At 39.0% G+C, this 14,299-nt stretch overlaps 2 protein-coding genes across 2 annotated transcripts; both read left to right on the top strand.

Annotated features, from left to right (window-relative positions):
- The first annotated feature begins 1,372 nt into the window (after window positions 1-1,372).
- Window positions 1,373-6,865, top strand: LOC128358299 (transcription factor E2F4-like). Its single transcript, XM_053318535.1, has 10 exons — window positions 1,373-1,570; window positions 2,341-2,500; window positions 3,136-3,245; window positions 3,344-3,499; window positions 4,974-5,017; window positions 5,489-5,553; window positions 5,646-5,961; window positions 6,462-6,509; window positions 6,619-6,663; window positions 6,747-6,865. Exons 2-10 carry the CDS (start codon window positions 2,342-2,344, stop codon window positions 6,860-6,862), a joined length of 1,059 nt encoding a protein of 352 aa, XP_053174510.1. The 5' UTR covers window positions 1,373-1,570; window position 2,341; the 3' UTR covers window positions 6,863-6,865.
- Window positions 6,866-10,516: 3,651 nt separating this feature from the next.
- On the top strand, window positions 10,517-14,194 carry gas8 (growth arrest-specific 8). Its single transcript, XM_053318501.1, has 11 exons — window positions 10,517-10,522; window positions 10,658-10,753; window positions 11,007-11,204; window positions 11,811-12,011; window positions 12,078-12,132; window positions 12,229-12,431; window positions 12,905-13,051; window positions 13,232-13,312; window positions 13,414-13,623; window positions 13,863-13,928; window positions 14,072-14,194. Exons 1-11 carry the CDS (start codon window positions 10,517-10,519, stop codon window positions 14,192-14,194), a joined length of 1,386 nt encoding a protein of 461 aa, XP_053174476.1.
- Window positions 14,195-14,299: the final 105 nt, after the last annotated feature.

Raw genomic sequence — 14,299 nt, 5'->3', positions numbered from 1 at the left:
TAAACATGATGGAAAGAAACTGTGGAAAACACTAAATGACATGGGTAGATCTGGGGATAATACACCCTCTTTTCTAGAGTCAGACGGCACTTTCATTACAAAACCTCATGATATTGCGAAAAATTGAAAGACTTAAAAATGAAATGACAAATTCAGATAACAAACTATCAAAACAATTAATCAATGACTATCTTATGAAAAATAAAGATTGCAAATTTTATTTTCAACCAGTTCAAGTGAATATGGTGGAAAAACTTCTGCTAAATCTAAATGGTGAAAAACCCTCAGGATTGGATAATATGGATGGAACACTCTTGGGGATGGTTTCTGGTCCTATTACATTACCCATCTGTCATATTTTTAATCTAAGTTTGCAGGAGGGTGTATGCCTCCAGGCATGGAAAGCTGCAAAAGTTAAAACAAGAATGAAGTGTTTACAGGTGCCAATAGTCGCCCTATCAGCATTCTTCCTCTGCTAAGTAAACTGCTGGAAAGATTGGTGTTTGACCGGATCACACATTATTTCTCAGTTAATGAACTTAACTCTGATTACAAGAAAGGTCACTCCACGCAGATGACTGATCAGTGGTTGAGTGATATAGACAGGAAAAAAATTGTAGGTGCTGTTCTGCTTGATTTTAGTGCTGCATTTGATTTAATTGACCATACTATTAATGAAACTTACTGCTTATGGTTTTAATACTCTGCCTCTTAACTGGATGAGGAGCTATTTATCCAATAGAACACAAACAGTTTTTTTTAATGGTAGTTTTTCCACTGTAAAGACAGTACAGTGTGGAGTTCCCCAGGGGAGTTGCTTGGGTCCTTTGCTCTATTCTATTTTTTACCAATGACATGCCTCTTGTTCTGAGTAAAGCCAGTTTCATGTTTGCTGATGATTCTACAGTATATATGTCATCAAGCAGTGTGGAAGAGTTAATGTTCTCCTTCAAAATGAAATTAAACGTATTTCAGATTGGGTAGATAATAACAATTTAGCTTTGAATGTGTCTAAGAACAAATGTATTGTTTTTGGATCAATGTATGCACTAAGGGAGGAGAAGAAATTATTCATCTCCATCAAGGGCAGCTGTGTAGAGCAGGTCAATGAGGCTAAACTTCTAGGGGTCACCCTTGATAGTAAACTATCATGGTAGAATCACATTGTAATTACACAGTTTGGCCACTCTATCAAATTGGCTTCAAATTCCGGTGCTGATCCTGGGGTTTTGGTGGGTCCTCTCCATGGAGGTCACCACAATTAACCGCCATTAGAGAAGGAGATCTTCACCCCACACTCTAGTCCGTTTGAACCTTTATTTTGAAGGCAGGCAGATACGGGTACCGGAAACAACACGCAGCCAGCTTCATATCAAGGGGGAGTGGGCTAGCAGCAAAGTTTGCTGTAAAGTGCTGTAAACTTTGACTTTAGATTTTAATTAAACTGTGGACACATTAAACTGGCCACCAACACTTGTGCAGTAAGTTCAGTTCAGGGCTGTTAGCTTTACCTTCAGTGAGTTCACTATCCTAAAGCTTCTCACTGCCGCTGGTCAACACAACGAGAGAGGTAACGTTTCAACTAGCAGCCGCTCACCAACTAAATGAAGTTTTTCACGCTCGCTGCTGAAGCTCCTGCACGTTTGTGTGCATGTTGTATTAGCTCTTGTTTGAACTATGAAAACGTTCAACAACAAAGAAAGCAACGTGTAAAGCTGGCTTTGTAAACGAGTGAAAAGCTACACAGCGTTATTGTTTCCGGTGTTGTGGGGTATTTGGTGACCCTTCGGATTCTGTGACCTGCAATGTTGTAAAAAAGTACTGAGATCCTATCGACAATATAATTTAATAAAAATTACTAAGTCACAAGTAAATATTCTGCATTTAAAATCCTAGAAGTGTAGAAGTATTACCAGCTTAATTACTCAAAGTACTAAAGCAAAAGTACTAATATTGCAGAAAATCAGCATGTGACTGTGATATATTAAATTCATCATAATACAATACAATTTAATTAACAGTACATTATTAATACATCCGTCACTCATGGTTTTCTACTAAATTAGTGTGTATTACTTAAATGTTCTTTCATCTTGTGAATGAAACGTGCTTTATAAATAAACTTACCGGTACATAGTAAATGTAGCTGGTAATACTTCCGAACTACCGAATCCGAGCAGGATTTTAAATGCAGGATTTTTACTTGTGATTGTGCATTTTTACATTGTGGCATTGATGCTCGATTAAATGATCTGAGTACTTTTTCCAACCCTACAAGTCTACAGAAGGTGGTTTGGGAAGGAAGGCTTAATTTGTTTTTCCCCCTCTCTCGGCCAGCAGCATGGATCCTGAAGGAAACCCAAACGGTTTAGATGGAGAGATTGCCATGCCAGACCCGAACCCTAAATACCAGAGATGTTTGAGGAGCCTCAATGTGCTCACCACGAGGTTTGTCAGGTTGTTACAAGAAGCTGAAGGCGGAGTATTGGACCTCAAAGATGTAAGTGAGCTGAGCCCAGTCAATCATAACCGCACACTCATCCCAACACTGGAAATATTTGGACATATTTGGAAAATTAATATACTTGTAATATAATACTTGTGGGGTGCCCGTGCAAAATCTGTTTTTGCGTGTGTTTTTACAACAGTCAGACATCCAAACTCTGCCACATATTGATAGCGGCTCCTTGATGCCCACAAATGTGTGTGCGTGTGAGAGAAAAGCGTCCTGATAGCTCTGTGTTGCTCTGCGAATGACAGACAGACAGACAGGCATTCCTGTCATTTATAGATAGATGCAACTGATGAAGGACTTATAGTCATAGCTCATTTGCAGTCCTTTTTTTCTTTTGAGGGATAAGACCCATAATACAACACTCAAATACAGACATAGAGACTAACACAGACACATACAAACAATCACTACAAACAGACATCAAAGACTTAACAATTTAGAACAATGACTGAAAACGACGATTAAGAACAATAAAGGAGAAAGAAAGTATCTTTGTTATATAAACCCATGTACCTCAGATGACAGTATGAATCTTCATCTGGAGCTGAACTGCACAGGTTACACAGTAAAAGTAGGACAGGTAGGATTATGCTGATGTGGGTTTTTTAATGTTCTTTCAGGCTGTCAAACTCCTGGCTGTTGGACAGAAAAGGCGAATCTACGACATCACAAATGTGCTAGAGGGCATTGGTCTGATTACGAAAATTTCCAAGAGTATTGTAAAGTGGACGTAAGTTTAAACCTTGTCTTGTGTTTTTAAGAGTGTAATGAGAAAATGTGTTTTACAATATAATACTCACTTTTGTTTGTTTGTTTGTTATAAATTAGTGGTACATTGCCAGGAGAAAACATACTGGAGTTATCCAACAGACTGATACACTTAAAATCTGAGCTGGAGGACTTGGAGCAGAAGGAATGTATGTTGGACCAGCAGAAATTCTGGGTCGAACAGAGCATCAGGAACACAACAGAAGATTGCAGCACATATCCTTTGTATGCCTGTTTTACACTTGGAACACAGTGGTTACCAACATTTATCATTTATTCTATTACATATATGTACACCGATCAGGCATAACATTATGACCACCTGCCTAATATTTTGTTAGTCCCCCTTTTGCTGCCAAAACAACCCTGACCTGTCGAGGCATGGACTCCACTAAACCCCTGAAAGTGTGCTGTGGTATCTGGCACCAAGATGTTAGCAGCAGATCCTTTAAGTCCTGTAATTTGTGAGGTGGGGCCTCCATGGATCGGACTTGTTTGTCCAGCACATCCCATAGATCGATTGGATTGAGATGTGGGGAATTTGGAGGCCAAGTCAACACCTCAAACTTGTTGTTGTGCTCCTCAAACATACCTGAACCATTTTTGCTTTGTGGCACGGTGCATTATCCTGCTGAAAGAGGCCACAGCCATCAGGGAATACCGTTTCCATGAAAGGGTGTACATTGTCTGCAACAATGCTTAGGTAGGTGGTACGTGTCAAAATAACATCTACATGGATGGCAGGACCCAAGGTTTCCCAGCAGGACATTGCCCAAAGCAACACACTGCCTCTGCTGGCTTGACTTCTTCCCATAATGCATCCTGGTGTCATGTGTTCCCCACGTAAGCAATGCACATGCACCCGGCCATCCACCTGATGTAAAAAACAAAACAAAAACGTGATTCATCAGACCAGGCCACCTTCTTCCATTGCTCCGTGCTCAGTTCTGATATTCACATGCCCATTGATGGTGCTTTTGGCGGTGGACAGGGTTCAGCATGGGCACCCTGACTGGTCTGCAGCTATGCCGCCCAATACGCAGCTATCTGCGGTGCACTTTGTATTCTGACACCTTTCTGTCAGAACCAGCATTAACTTCTTCAGCAATTTGACCAACAGTAGCTCGTCTGTTGGATCGGGCCACACGGGCCAGCCTTCGCTCTCCACGTGCATCAATGAGCCTTGGCCGCCCATGACCCCGTCACCAGTTCACCACTGTTCCTTCCTTGGACCACTTTTGATAGATACTGACCACTTCAGACCGGGAACACCCCACAAGAGCTGCAGTTTTGGAGATGCTCTGACCCAGTTGTCTAGCCATCACAATTTGGCCCATGTTAAACTTGCTCAAATCCTTACGCTTGCCCATTTTTCCTGTTTCTAACACATCAACTTTGAGGACAACATTTTCAGTTGCTGCATAATATGTCCCACCCACCAACAGGTGCCATGATGAAGAGATAATCTGTGTTATTCACTTCACCTGTCAGTGGTCATAATGTTATGGCTGATCGGTGTATACTTCTTATTATATAATAAACAGAAAAAACAGAAATTCAGGTAGGTTGATATTTGTTGTTGCTTATTATATAGTGAACATAATGGACATCTGTCATGCTGTCTTGCTGTACGATGCCACAATCTGCAAGACTCACCATTTTTCTTGATTGCACCTTAACTCGGATCAACTCTCACCTATGTGAATCATGAGGATATCTGCAACTGCTTCAGCGGTAATGTATAATCACTCTCTAACTCTGCCTTTCAACAGTTACTCTTCTTGTATGTGTTATATAGCAGAGAGGCAGTGACATGAAGCTAGTGTATCTGCTTTTCATTGTGGAGACATTTTTATTCCATAGAGGAAACCCTCAGGTTGTGAGAGTGAAATGCACATCCTGGTCCTGCATTTTGACAAATATCAAAGCAAAAATATTACACTTTCATCTATGCTGCTGTTGATGTAAAGCGTTTGACTAATAAAAAATTAGATGCAGTTCAGAATCAGCGGATGTTTTGACCATTTATTCATCATTAATTTTAAAGCTAGTCGTAGATTAATATTGTCACATCAGAATAACTTGCAACACGACAGTGAAAATGTTGCATTTTGTTCAGTATAGAGGCAAAATAACCATTAACATTTATTTTATCTTAAAGTACATAAAGACCAACATAAAATATTTTCTTTTCACTCTCTTCAGGCCACACTCTTTTGGTAGTACGTGCACCTTCTGGCACACAGCTCGATGTTCCCATACCCAAAGCTGTAAGTCCTTCATCACTGGAACCCATTTCTCCCTTTTTTGCTTCCTTTTATTCAGATGTGACAATTTAGTGGATGTATATGTCTTCTTTCAGGTCCAGAACAGCCCGGCGAAGTATCAGATCCATCTGAAAAGCATCAATGGACCCATAGATGTCATACTTCTTAACAAACACTCAATCTCCTCTTCCCCTGTGGTGCTGCCAGTTCCACCGCCTGAAGAAATTTTACGGAACGCCAAGTTAGCTATGTTTACTAGAGATGAGACAGAGCGCAACACTGCACCTTGTCAGGCTGCAGCTTATGCCAAACACAACATTAAATCTAGACAGACGGCCTTGGAGGACGCACAGGCTCTTCAGTCATCATCCTTGATAAACGCAGCGCCTAACAAAACTGATCCATCTGCATGTGAGTAGCTTGGTTACTATCTGTGTTGATATGTCACTTCAATAGCAACTTGACATCCACTTTTAGCTTAACATGACCCCTTTTTATTGAAAAAAAAGATAACGTCACACACACAAGTTTTTTTGTTTTTGTTGACAGAATTAGCAAATTTTCTCTGGAAAAAGAAAAAGAAATGCAGTTGCAGAAACCAGAATATGTAAATAGTATGATAAAAATGACTTCACTAAATAAATGAAGGTTAAGTTTTTATTTATAACACTAATCAGGTCAATACTTGATCAAGATGACTGCTTTTTAGAACAGCGAGTCCTCCTTATCTAAACTGAGTCGATAACATAGACGTCAAGTTTTTATCAGTGGCATCACAGTGGCTGCTGGATCTGCAGTTTCTCTGATCATTTCTTTAATGCATGCTCACCGAATAATGTCATCACATCTCATGCATATTTCTGTCAGAACTGAGCACTTTTGTAATGATCTTTTAAATGTCTTGTTTCCAGTGCAAGGTTTATCAAAAGAAATGGAAGACTTACTAGACCCTAACAAAGGTTTGTGCCCTTGTACCATTCTTTCTGTCTCTTAATTATTCATAAAATTCCTAAATAATTTGACTGTGTATGAATATATGATGAAGAATGTCTTCCCTGATTTCTGTAGAACTTATGGATGCTGATCTAATCACAGAGCTCATAGCCTCTCAAGGTAAGTGCACCTAATTTACTGACTGAGTTTATATTGGCATTTGTTGTATGTTTGTCTTAATTAATGTGTTTACCTCTCCTCAGTTTTTTCTCCACTCCTCCGCCTGTCTCCTCCCCCTACTGAACAAGAGTATGCCTATAATCTGGATGACAGTGAAGGCCTGTGTGACCTTTTTGACATCCCTCTGCTGAATGTTTGACCATGGACTCCTATGTTAAGACTTAAAATGTAAATATCTTTATACAACATGTACATAACAGTCTATTTTTAATTGTTATTGGTTTCTTTGACAGAGCAAATAATAAACAAGTGATTTCTAATATTGTGTCCATCTTATTCATATAACCAAAAGCAAATTGCAGACAGTACTAACAGCCTGTAGAGTTGAATTAAGACCTCTCTGACAGTGTCAACAACAATACAGTTTCTCTGGCTGTGTCCCAATTTGGTCCAAATTGCGAGGCTGCATCCTCGAAGTGCGCATTTCGAGGCCGATTACGTCACAACGCCGCGCGAAGGCTGTCCCAATTCGAAGAGTCCTTCAAATGCAGCCTTGAAATGCGGCCTTCTTTTCCCTCTTTTTCGAGGATGCATCGCTACTATCCTTCGCGGCCTCCCAAATCCCAAGATCCTTTGCGCGGCGCTGTTCAGTGCCGCGAAAACACAACAATGGCGACACCAACAGGTGAAGACTTTTCATTCAAGTGTATGTATTGGTTTGTTTTATTTAATTATTTGTACTTATTACTACTAATACTTTTATACTTTTACTAATTACTTATATTTTATTACTTGACTTATATCTTTATTTATATATATATAAATGGACTAAGATGAACTAATTTAGATTTTAATAAAGAGCTACGTTTGGGATTATCACTATTATATGTTATACTTCATTATTATCATTATTATGATAATTTTTTGCTATATTAGAACCCTTTTGTCTGTTGACATAGTAAAGAAAAAACATGTTTTACATTACATTTTGTTTTATTTTTGTTTTAGGGAGCAAGGAGCAAACCGAGCTCCTGATTAAACAAAGAGGGGAAAATGACCATCTATTCACGGGGGGCAAAAACTCCGCCACGGCGGGATGGAGGCAAGGCTGATGTCCATTTTTGTACATCTTTGCATCCCTGTGTTGATGTGATCTTGTGTTTACCTTTTCTCTTGCTTCCCTCTGTGTTTAGAGCAATACTGGGAAAGACTGGGCTGGAGGGGAAGGTCCAGCCCTACCAGGCCAAAAAAAAATGGGACAATTTAAAAAAATATATATAAAGTAGCCTACAGATTTGGATTAGTTTTACTGTTACTAAATACTTTTGCTGAAAATTGCTGACATGATTGATTTCCACTGCCTTAGGATTGCAAATATCCAGGGACAGGGGAGGGGGCCAGCGGCAAGTCCACTGCTGGCACTTGGCCGTGGTTTGTCCTCATGGATGAGGTACTGGGGCAGAGGCCATCTATTGCCCCCCCTGTCCTCATTGCCTCCATCCGTGAGGACACACCAGGGCCAAGTGCCGCAGTGGGTGAGCAGGAGAGTGAAGAGGAGGAGGAGGAGGAGGAGGAGGAGGACCAGCCAGGGCCCAGGAGGAAGAGGAGGAGGGAGGATGACCTCCTTGACCTCATAAAGGAGGACATGAGAAGGCAAAATGAGGCAGAGGAGAGGAGGGAGCAGGAGGGGAAAGACAGGATGAAGAGGCTCTTCTCTCTCCTGGAAAAGTAATAGAAAAATAAATATACATCTATATAGATGTGTTTAATTTGATTTTATTTATGAACTGTGTTTATTTATGATTTTTCTTTATTTTTTATTTGATTGTGAAGATTTTGATGTTTTATGTTGTTATTAAATAAAAAATATTGTTCATTGTTACACGTCTATTCCATTTAGTATTTACAACTTCAGTACAATTTATAACAGGGTTGCATAAAGTGCTACTGTTCAGGAAGAACAAGGGATTAAATATTTTCTTTTATTATCAAGTGATGAAACATTTCACTATTTACAAAAATTACATCAGAAATAACTATTTAGAGATTATTATTATTTTATTATTCTTTCTCTTGTGTGTTTTCCTTCTTTCTTTCTTTCTTGTGTGTTTTCCTTCTTTCTTCTCCTTTCCTTTATTCTTCTCCTTTCTTCTCTCTTATAATTTTGTCAGCTTTTTCTCCGTCTTTTCGGTCGAGACGTCTTTCTCGTCTTATGGGCGGGAACAGCTGGTGACGCAACCAGGAAATGCCTCGAAGGCTAGACCGTCTCATTTCACAACGGTTGATGCGTCCTTCGGAGGTTCCTCAAGGATGCATCCTTCGAAGGCCGCAAAGGCCGCGTCCTTCGAGGATGCAGCCTCGCAGTTGGGTCCAAATTGAGACACAGCCACAGTATTTACCACGGGACTGATGTAATGGGTGGGGCTACAATGTGCATGTTGAGTTTGAAGTTTTCTTCAGCTTTGTAGAGCTGTTTAGTGTTAATTTAAAAACCCCACACTTCACACAACTTAACACAGTGGTGCCACTTAGACTACTGCATAAAAATACTACTGACTGAGCTCCTCATTCTGTTTCTAAAAGATTTTGTCCAGTAAATACAAAAAACTGGCATTCATGAAAACTGTAGTGTGTACTCTAGACAGGGCCTGTGTGTGGAGGGCATGCATGTTAGGAAGTGTCTTGGAGCAAGTTTCTTAGCAGTCTATGCAGTGCAATTCCTTCTTTAACCTCCTTCAGAAGAAGCACTTATATGCCAGAAAGCATAGCACTATGTGTGTGTTCTGGATAGTGTGAAGGCATTAGGTGTCTGGGGTAAGTTTATGTGAAATTAAGTTTATTTTCATTGATTACAATCACAACTACTGTCTTGTCATTATATTATCTTGGTGTTTATCTCTCATCAAAACAAGCTGTCAATAGAAGGATTGCAGTTCAGAAACGACGAAACTACAAATCAAGGGATCAGTTTTTCTGCATATACAGTGTGTGACAGTAAATCAGTGATGCTCAGTGCAAAAGGTAGATGTATGTTAAGATGCCATGTTGAGTATTTTTATAAAATGGTTGCTCAGAACTGGTTTTAAATTTGTTTAAAAATATACTTTTGTTTTAGTTTAGACTTTATTATTGGCAGATGTAAAACACATGTTTATGTAAAAAACATTAATTTACAGTTTAGGGAAACAATTCTCAAACTGTTCCCCTTCAAGTACAGCTAAACTGACACAAATAAGACTAAAGACCCCATTTGATAAGATTTTCTTTTAAGTTGTTTTATTACAGAAAGTGTATGAAACCAGTGACCAAAATAGTCATACATTCTGTCATTGTGTTATTTATGGATGGAATTGTAGTGAAAATAAATAATCCCCCTTTTAGCTAGGCACCCTCCTGGAGCCCTCTCAAGTACCTCTAGGGGTCCCCAAACGCACCTTTCAGACCCACTGATTTTACCGTTGGGACGTTTGGAAAACTAGGACGTAAATGATACATGTTTTTCTTTAAGCACAATTCATTTTTAGCACCACAGTGAATTCATTCATGAAATTCCTCCCTGTTGTAATAGTGATGACGCAGCTCAGCGCGCCCTCTGTTGGACGTTTATGGCGCAAAAAAGGTAACCACGTGGTCATGTTGCTAGGCGACACATGTTTGTGACTGTAGATTGAGTGCTAGCTGATGTGTTAACGCTTTCTCTCTAAACTATCTAAACATCGCATGTTTTCCTTGTTTTTTGTGCAATTTAAACATACGTAATGGTGAGCAAATGTTTTTGTGATCTATACATCATCATACATACAAACTGTATTCCTTATAAGGTTACCGTGCATTTATTGTAATGTATTCGTCCATGGAGGTAACCTTAACTTGGCTGGTGTGAGAATTTCATATTCTGCTAGCCCTAGTTTGTGTCTCATGTTGTGAGCTATAATAACAACATAAAAGAAATACGCCATTGTAATCTTCTGCTAATGCGTTGATTTCTGTCCAGCCACCAAAAAACAAAGGCTCAAGTAAAAAGCCTGCAAAGACAAGGACGCCTACACTAATAGATGGCCTTACCAAGGAGGAGCTGTCCAAGGAGCAGGTCAGAGCTGAACTGTGACTGTGTTTAAAGTTGTGAGTAAGTGATGCGTGTGATGTTTTTTTATTTCAGCAGGAAAGAAAGGCTCACAGCTCAAAGTAATCTCGAAATTAAAGGGGCATTCCAGCAATGTAGTTGGTAGCTTCACAAGAGACCGGTTTAAAATAGAGATGTCAAAATTGAGAAACAATTGAAAAGCTGCCAGATGTACATTTATAGACATGCCCACACACTGAGGTGGATTTCTGTGTTGCAGCTGGAAGAGCACATTGTGCGCTTGCGAGAAGAGCTGGATAGAGAGAGGGAGGAGAGAAACTACTTTCAACTGGAGAGGGACAAGATCCACACCTTTTGGGAGATCACAGAAAGACAGCTGGAGGAAGCCAAGGCTGAATGCAAAAACTTGGATAAGGAAATAGAGGATGATGAAGGGTGCCACCAAGTAGAGATCAAGGTAAGTTTAATAGATAGATACACAGCTATAGCTACAAGCTGTGCCCAAAATCAAGGGCTGGATTTTACCAAGTCTTTATCTTTAGCCAGAATACAGACATAAATACATTGTGTGTCAATCATTTCTTAAATGGTGTGTACAGATGATCCTCTCAACTTTATAAGTCGGGAAAAATCATGCAATCATTTCCCTGAATAATTTCTCAACTGTCCACCAAAGTAATGATTATCCCATAAATCAGAGATAATAAATATATTTATTCTACCTTCATGCATGTTTCTCTACAAATAGAGAATTAACTCTCAAATCTCTCCCTTTGTTTATGAAAGCTCTTTACATCACATCAAAAATACATCATCTCCATTAAAAGAGATGAAAAGTTGGCATTTTGGAGATGGTGTGAGATTTCTTTAACTTGTGTACACTGATCATTTTATGAGCTTTGAATGTAAAATGAACTAATCACATTTTTATGGGCCACTGGACTGACAAACAGGTGTAGAATAAAATAATTAAATCTCTTCAATCTTTTGGCAAACTAAGATTATCTGCAGACAGATTTAATAGGTGAATAGGTGAATGGATTTTATCATTCTGTCCTGCTAGGTCTATACACAGAAGATGAAGCACCTCCTGTGTGAACACCAGAACACGATCTCTGAACTGAAAGCAGATGGTTTAATGTCTGCTGACGCGATGCAGAAGGAACAAGAACAATTAGAGAACAAGCTTCATAAGAGAATGGCAAGCATCAAGGTGGACATGCAGGAGCTCGACATTGAAACTCTCGTCAAGGAGCTCGAACTGGTGAGTGATACACAAATCTGTGGATTTAATGTCTATAGCCATAAACACCATTCTGGTTGTTAACAGAAACATGATGAAGAAATGACTAAAACACGGAACAGCTGGGAGAAGCAGCTTGCAGGTAAATAACTAACTAACTTTTACTAATTTGAATTCAACTATTGTGCTCTTTTAAACTAACTTGGAGTCATAATTTTGTTTTTCACTATTTGAGTAGAAATTCAGGCTAAGTATGAGAAAAAGGTGGAGTTGTGGCAACAGGAGCTGGACAACATTAGGAAAAAAGAAACCAGTGAGGAGAAAGATTCTGGGAACAACCACATGACCACTCTTATCAGAGACCATGAAGCCGTTCTGAGTGAGCTCAATACACTCGTGAAAGACATGGAGCAGGATTTGGATATAAATCTTTCACTGAAGGTATAAGTATACACACACAGCGACCTCAGGTGATTGTTTAGACCTAGTTTTTTAACAATTAATAGACTAATTGTTTTATCTCTAATATGGTGATAAATAAAAAAAATAAGTCAAGATTTCCTAGAGCCCAAGTTGACACCATTAAAACTCTTGTTTAGTCTGACCAAAAGTTAAAAACTCAAATGTGTTCGATTCAATTTACCAGAACACAGGTAATTTTTCATATAAAATGACATATATTAATATGAGGAGACATTTATAATCTATAAACACACAGTTGTGATTCTTACAGAGATCACATGTTCACATTAACAGTCAAGAATATAATATTTATATATATAATATATAATATTTGTTTCTGTTGAAAATATTTTTAATGTAACAAATAATCTGAATTGTTGACAACACATTTTCTGTTGCACTACTTGCAGCTATGTCCTATTTCATGCTATGTTTTTATTGGCTTTTCTTAGGAAAAAATTCAAAACATGAAGGTGAAACAGAGGGAAACCGACCTGCCAGGTGTTCTGCAGAGTAACAAGCATCTCAATGATCTTCTCACAAAGGTCAAAGAGGAAACTGAACTCATGGAAAAGATCAAATTCTCTCTGCAAAAAAAGGTTGTTGTGGGTTTATATTGTGTAGATATTTCATAAATTCCCATTACATTTTGTGCATTTATATGTATTGCTATCAGTGCCTTACTGGGTGCTTTGCATAGTGTGTGTCTCAGTAACTTACACATAGCATACCAAAAAGTGACACAGGGACAAGTTAATTTGTGACACTGTTTTTGACAGGATCCCGTTGAAGAGGTCAAAGTAAAGGAGCTGACTGAGCGGAAAAGTGAATATGCAGTACTGGAACAGAAATTCAGCAAGGTAAAGGGGCTAAGGGGTGAATACTTAAGCTTGTAGATATCAATGTGAATGTATTTGCATCTGATTTTGTGTGCGTTCACACATACTTCTGTGTCACACAGCTTCAGCTCGAAAGGGATGAGCTGTACAAGACATTCACTCAGAATGTTCAGAAAGTGCAGCAAAATGTAGGTTTGAAGATCATGCAGCTGGAAAAGAGTCTGAAAACCGTGACAGACAGCTTGGAGAAGAAGCAGGCTCAGCTTTCCTCAGTGCTGTCTGCCCCTAACATAGACCAAACTGCCCTCTATGGGATCACAAACAGTATTAAGGTACTGCTGTTTACCCTCTTCTGTTTCCTCCTCTGCCAGCAAGTCATTGATGCCCTTTTTCTCTTTTTCTCTTTATCTCTGATATTGGTATTTACATATATTTACATATTAGTTCTTACATCTTTGAACATTTTCAAGGAAAAATATTGAAGCAACATTTTTAAGTTGCAACGTGTATTTTATGCATATTGTCCTGCTCTCTGTACAAGAACATAAAGTAAGCATGTTTTTACTTGCAGGAAGATTTTGACTCCAGCAATGACTCCATTAAAAACTTAAAGTTTAAAAAAGCAAAGATTTCCAAGGTTAGTACTTTATATACTCTGAAAGTGCTGCCATGCATTTGTTTCACTGATCTCTATGTAACTACATGTGTTCAATATACACTGATCTAGTTTATTTGCATAGTGACATTCATACTTACATGAAATAACTGTGCATCCGGCAGGCCTGTAAGGAACTGCTGCTGACCAACGAGGCAAAGCAAAGAGCGTGTGGAGTCCCTGTGGAGGAGCTCTGTGTAACGCCTGTTGAGAGCAGTTTTGCTTTGCAACGTCTGGGACCAAACTGACTAACCAAAGACTGAACCCTTTACAACAGATTTGAACTTTTTTTTGCGTTTGTCTGCATTAGACTACAGCATATGACAGATATAAAGGTTGTAATACCTTAATTA

The sequence above is a fragment of the Scomber japonicus genome, chromosome 1 (assembly GCF_027409825.1).
Source record: "Scomber japonicus isolate fScoJap1 chromosome 1, fScoJap1.pri, whole genome shotgun sequence".
Lineage (NCBI taxonomy): Eukaryota > Metazoa > Chordata > Actinopteri > Scombriformes > Scombridae > Scomber > Scomber japonicus.
Note: the sequence above shows the minus strand (reverse complement) of the source record. Positions and strands in the feature narration are given on the sequence as shown.

Excerpts from the sequence above, each read along its gene's own strand:
- LOC128358299 (XM_053318535.1), top strand. The coding sequence starts at position 2,342 with ATGGATCCTGAAGGAAACCCAAACGGTTTAGATGGAGAGATTGCCATG. Across the intron at positions 5,554-5,645 it reads ATGTTCCCATACCCAAAGCT|GTCCAGAACAGCCCGGCGAA; the intron begins GTAAGTCCTTCA and ends GTCTTCTTTCAG. Across the intron at positions 5,962-6,461 it reads CAAAACTGATCCATCTGCAT|TGCAAGGTTTATCAAAAGAA; the intron begins GTGAGTAGCTTG and ends TCTTGTTTCCAG.
- gas8 (XM_053318501.1), top strand. Across the intron at positions 10,754-11,006 it reads AGGAGCTGTCCAAGGAGCAG|CTGGAAGAGCACATTGTGCG; the intron begins GTCAGAGCTGAA and ends TCTGTGTTGCAG. Across the intron at positions 13,313-13,413 it reads TGGAACAGAAATTCAGCAAG|CTTCAGCTCGAAAGGGATGA; the intron begins GTAAAGGGGCTA and ends TGTGTCACACAG.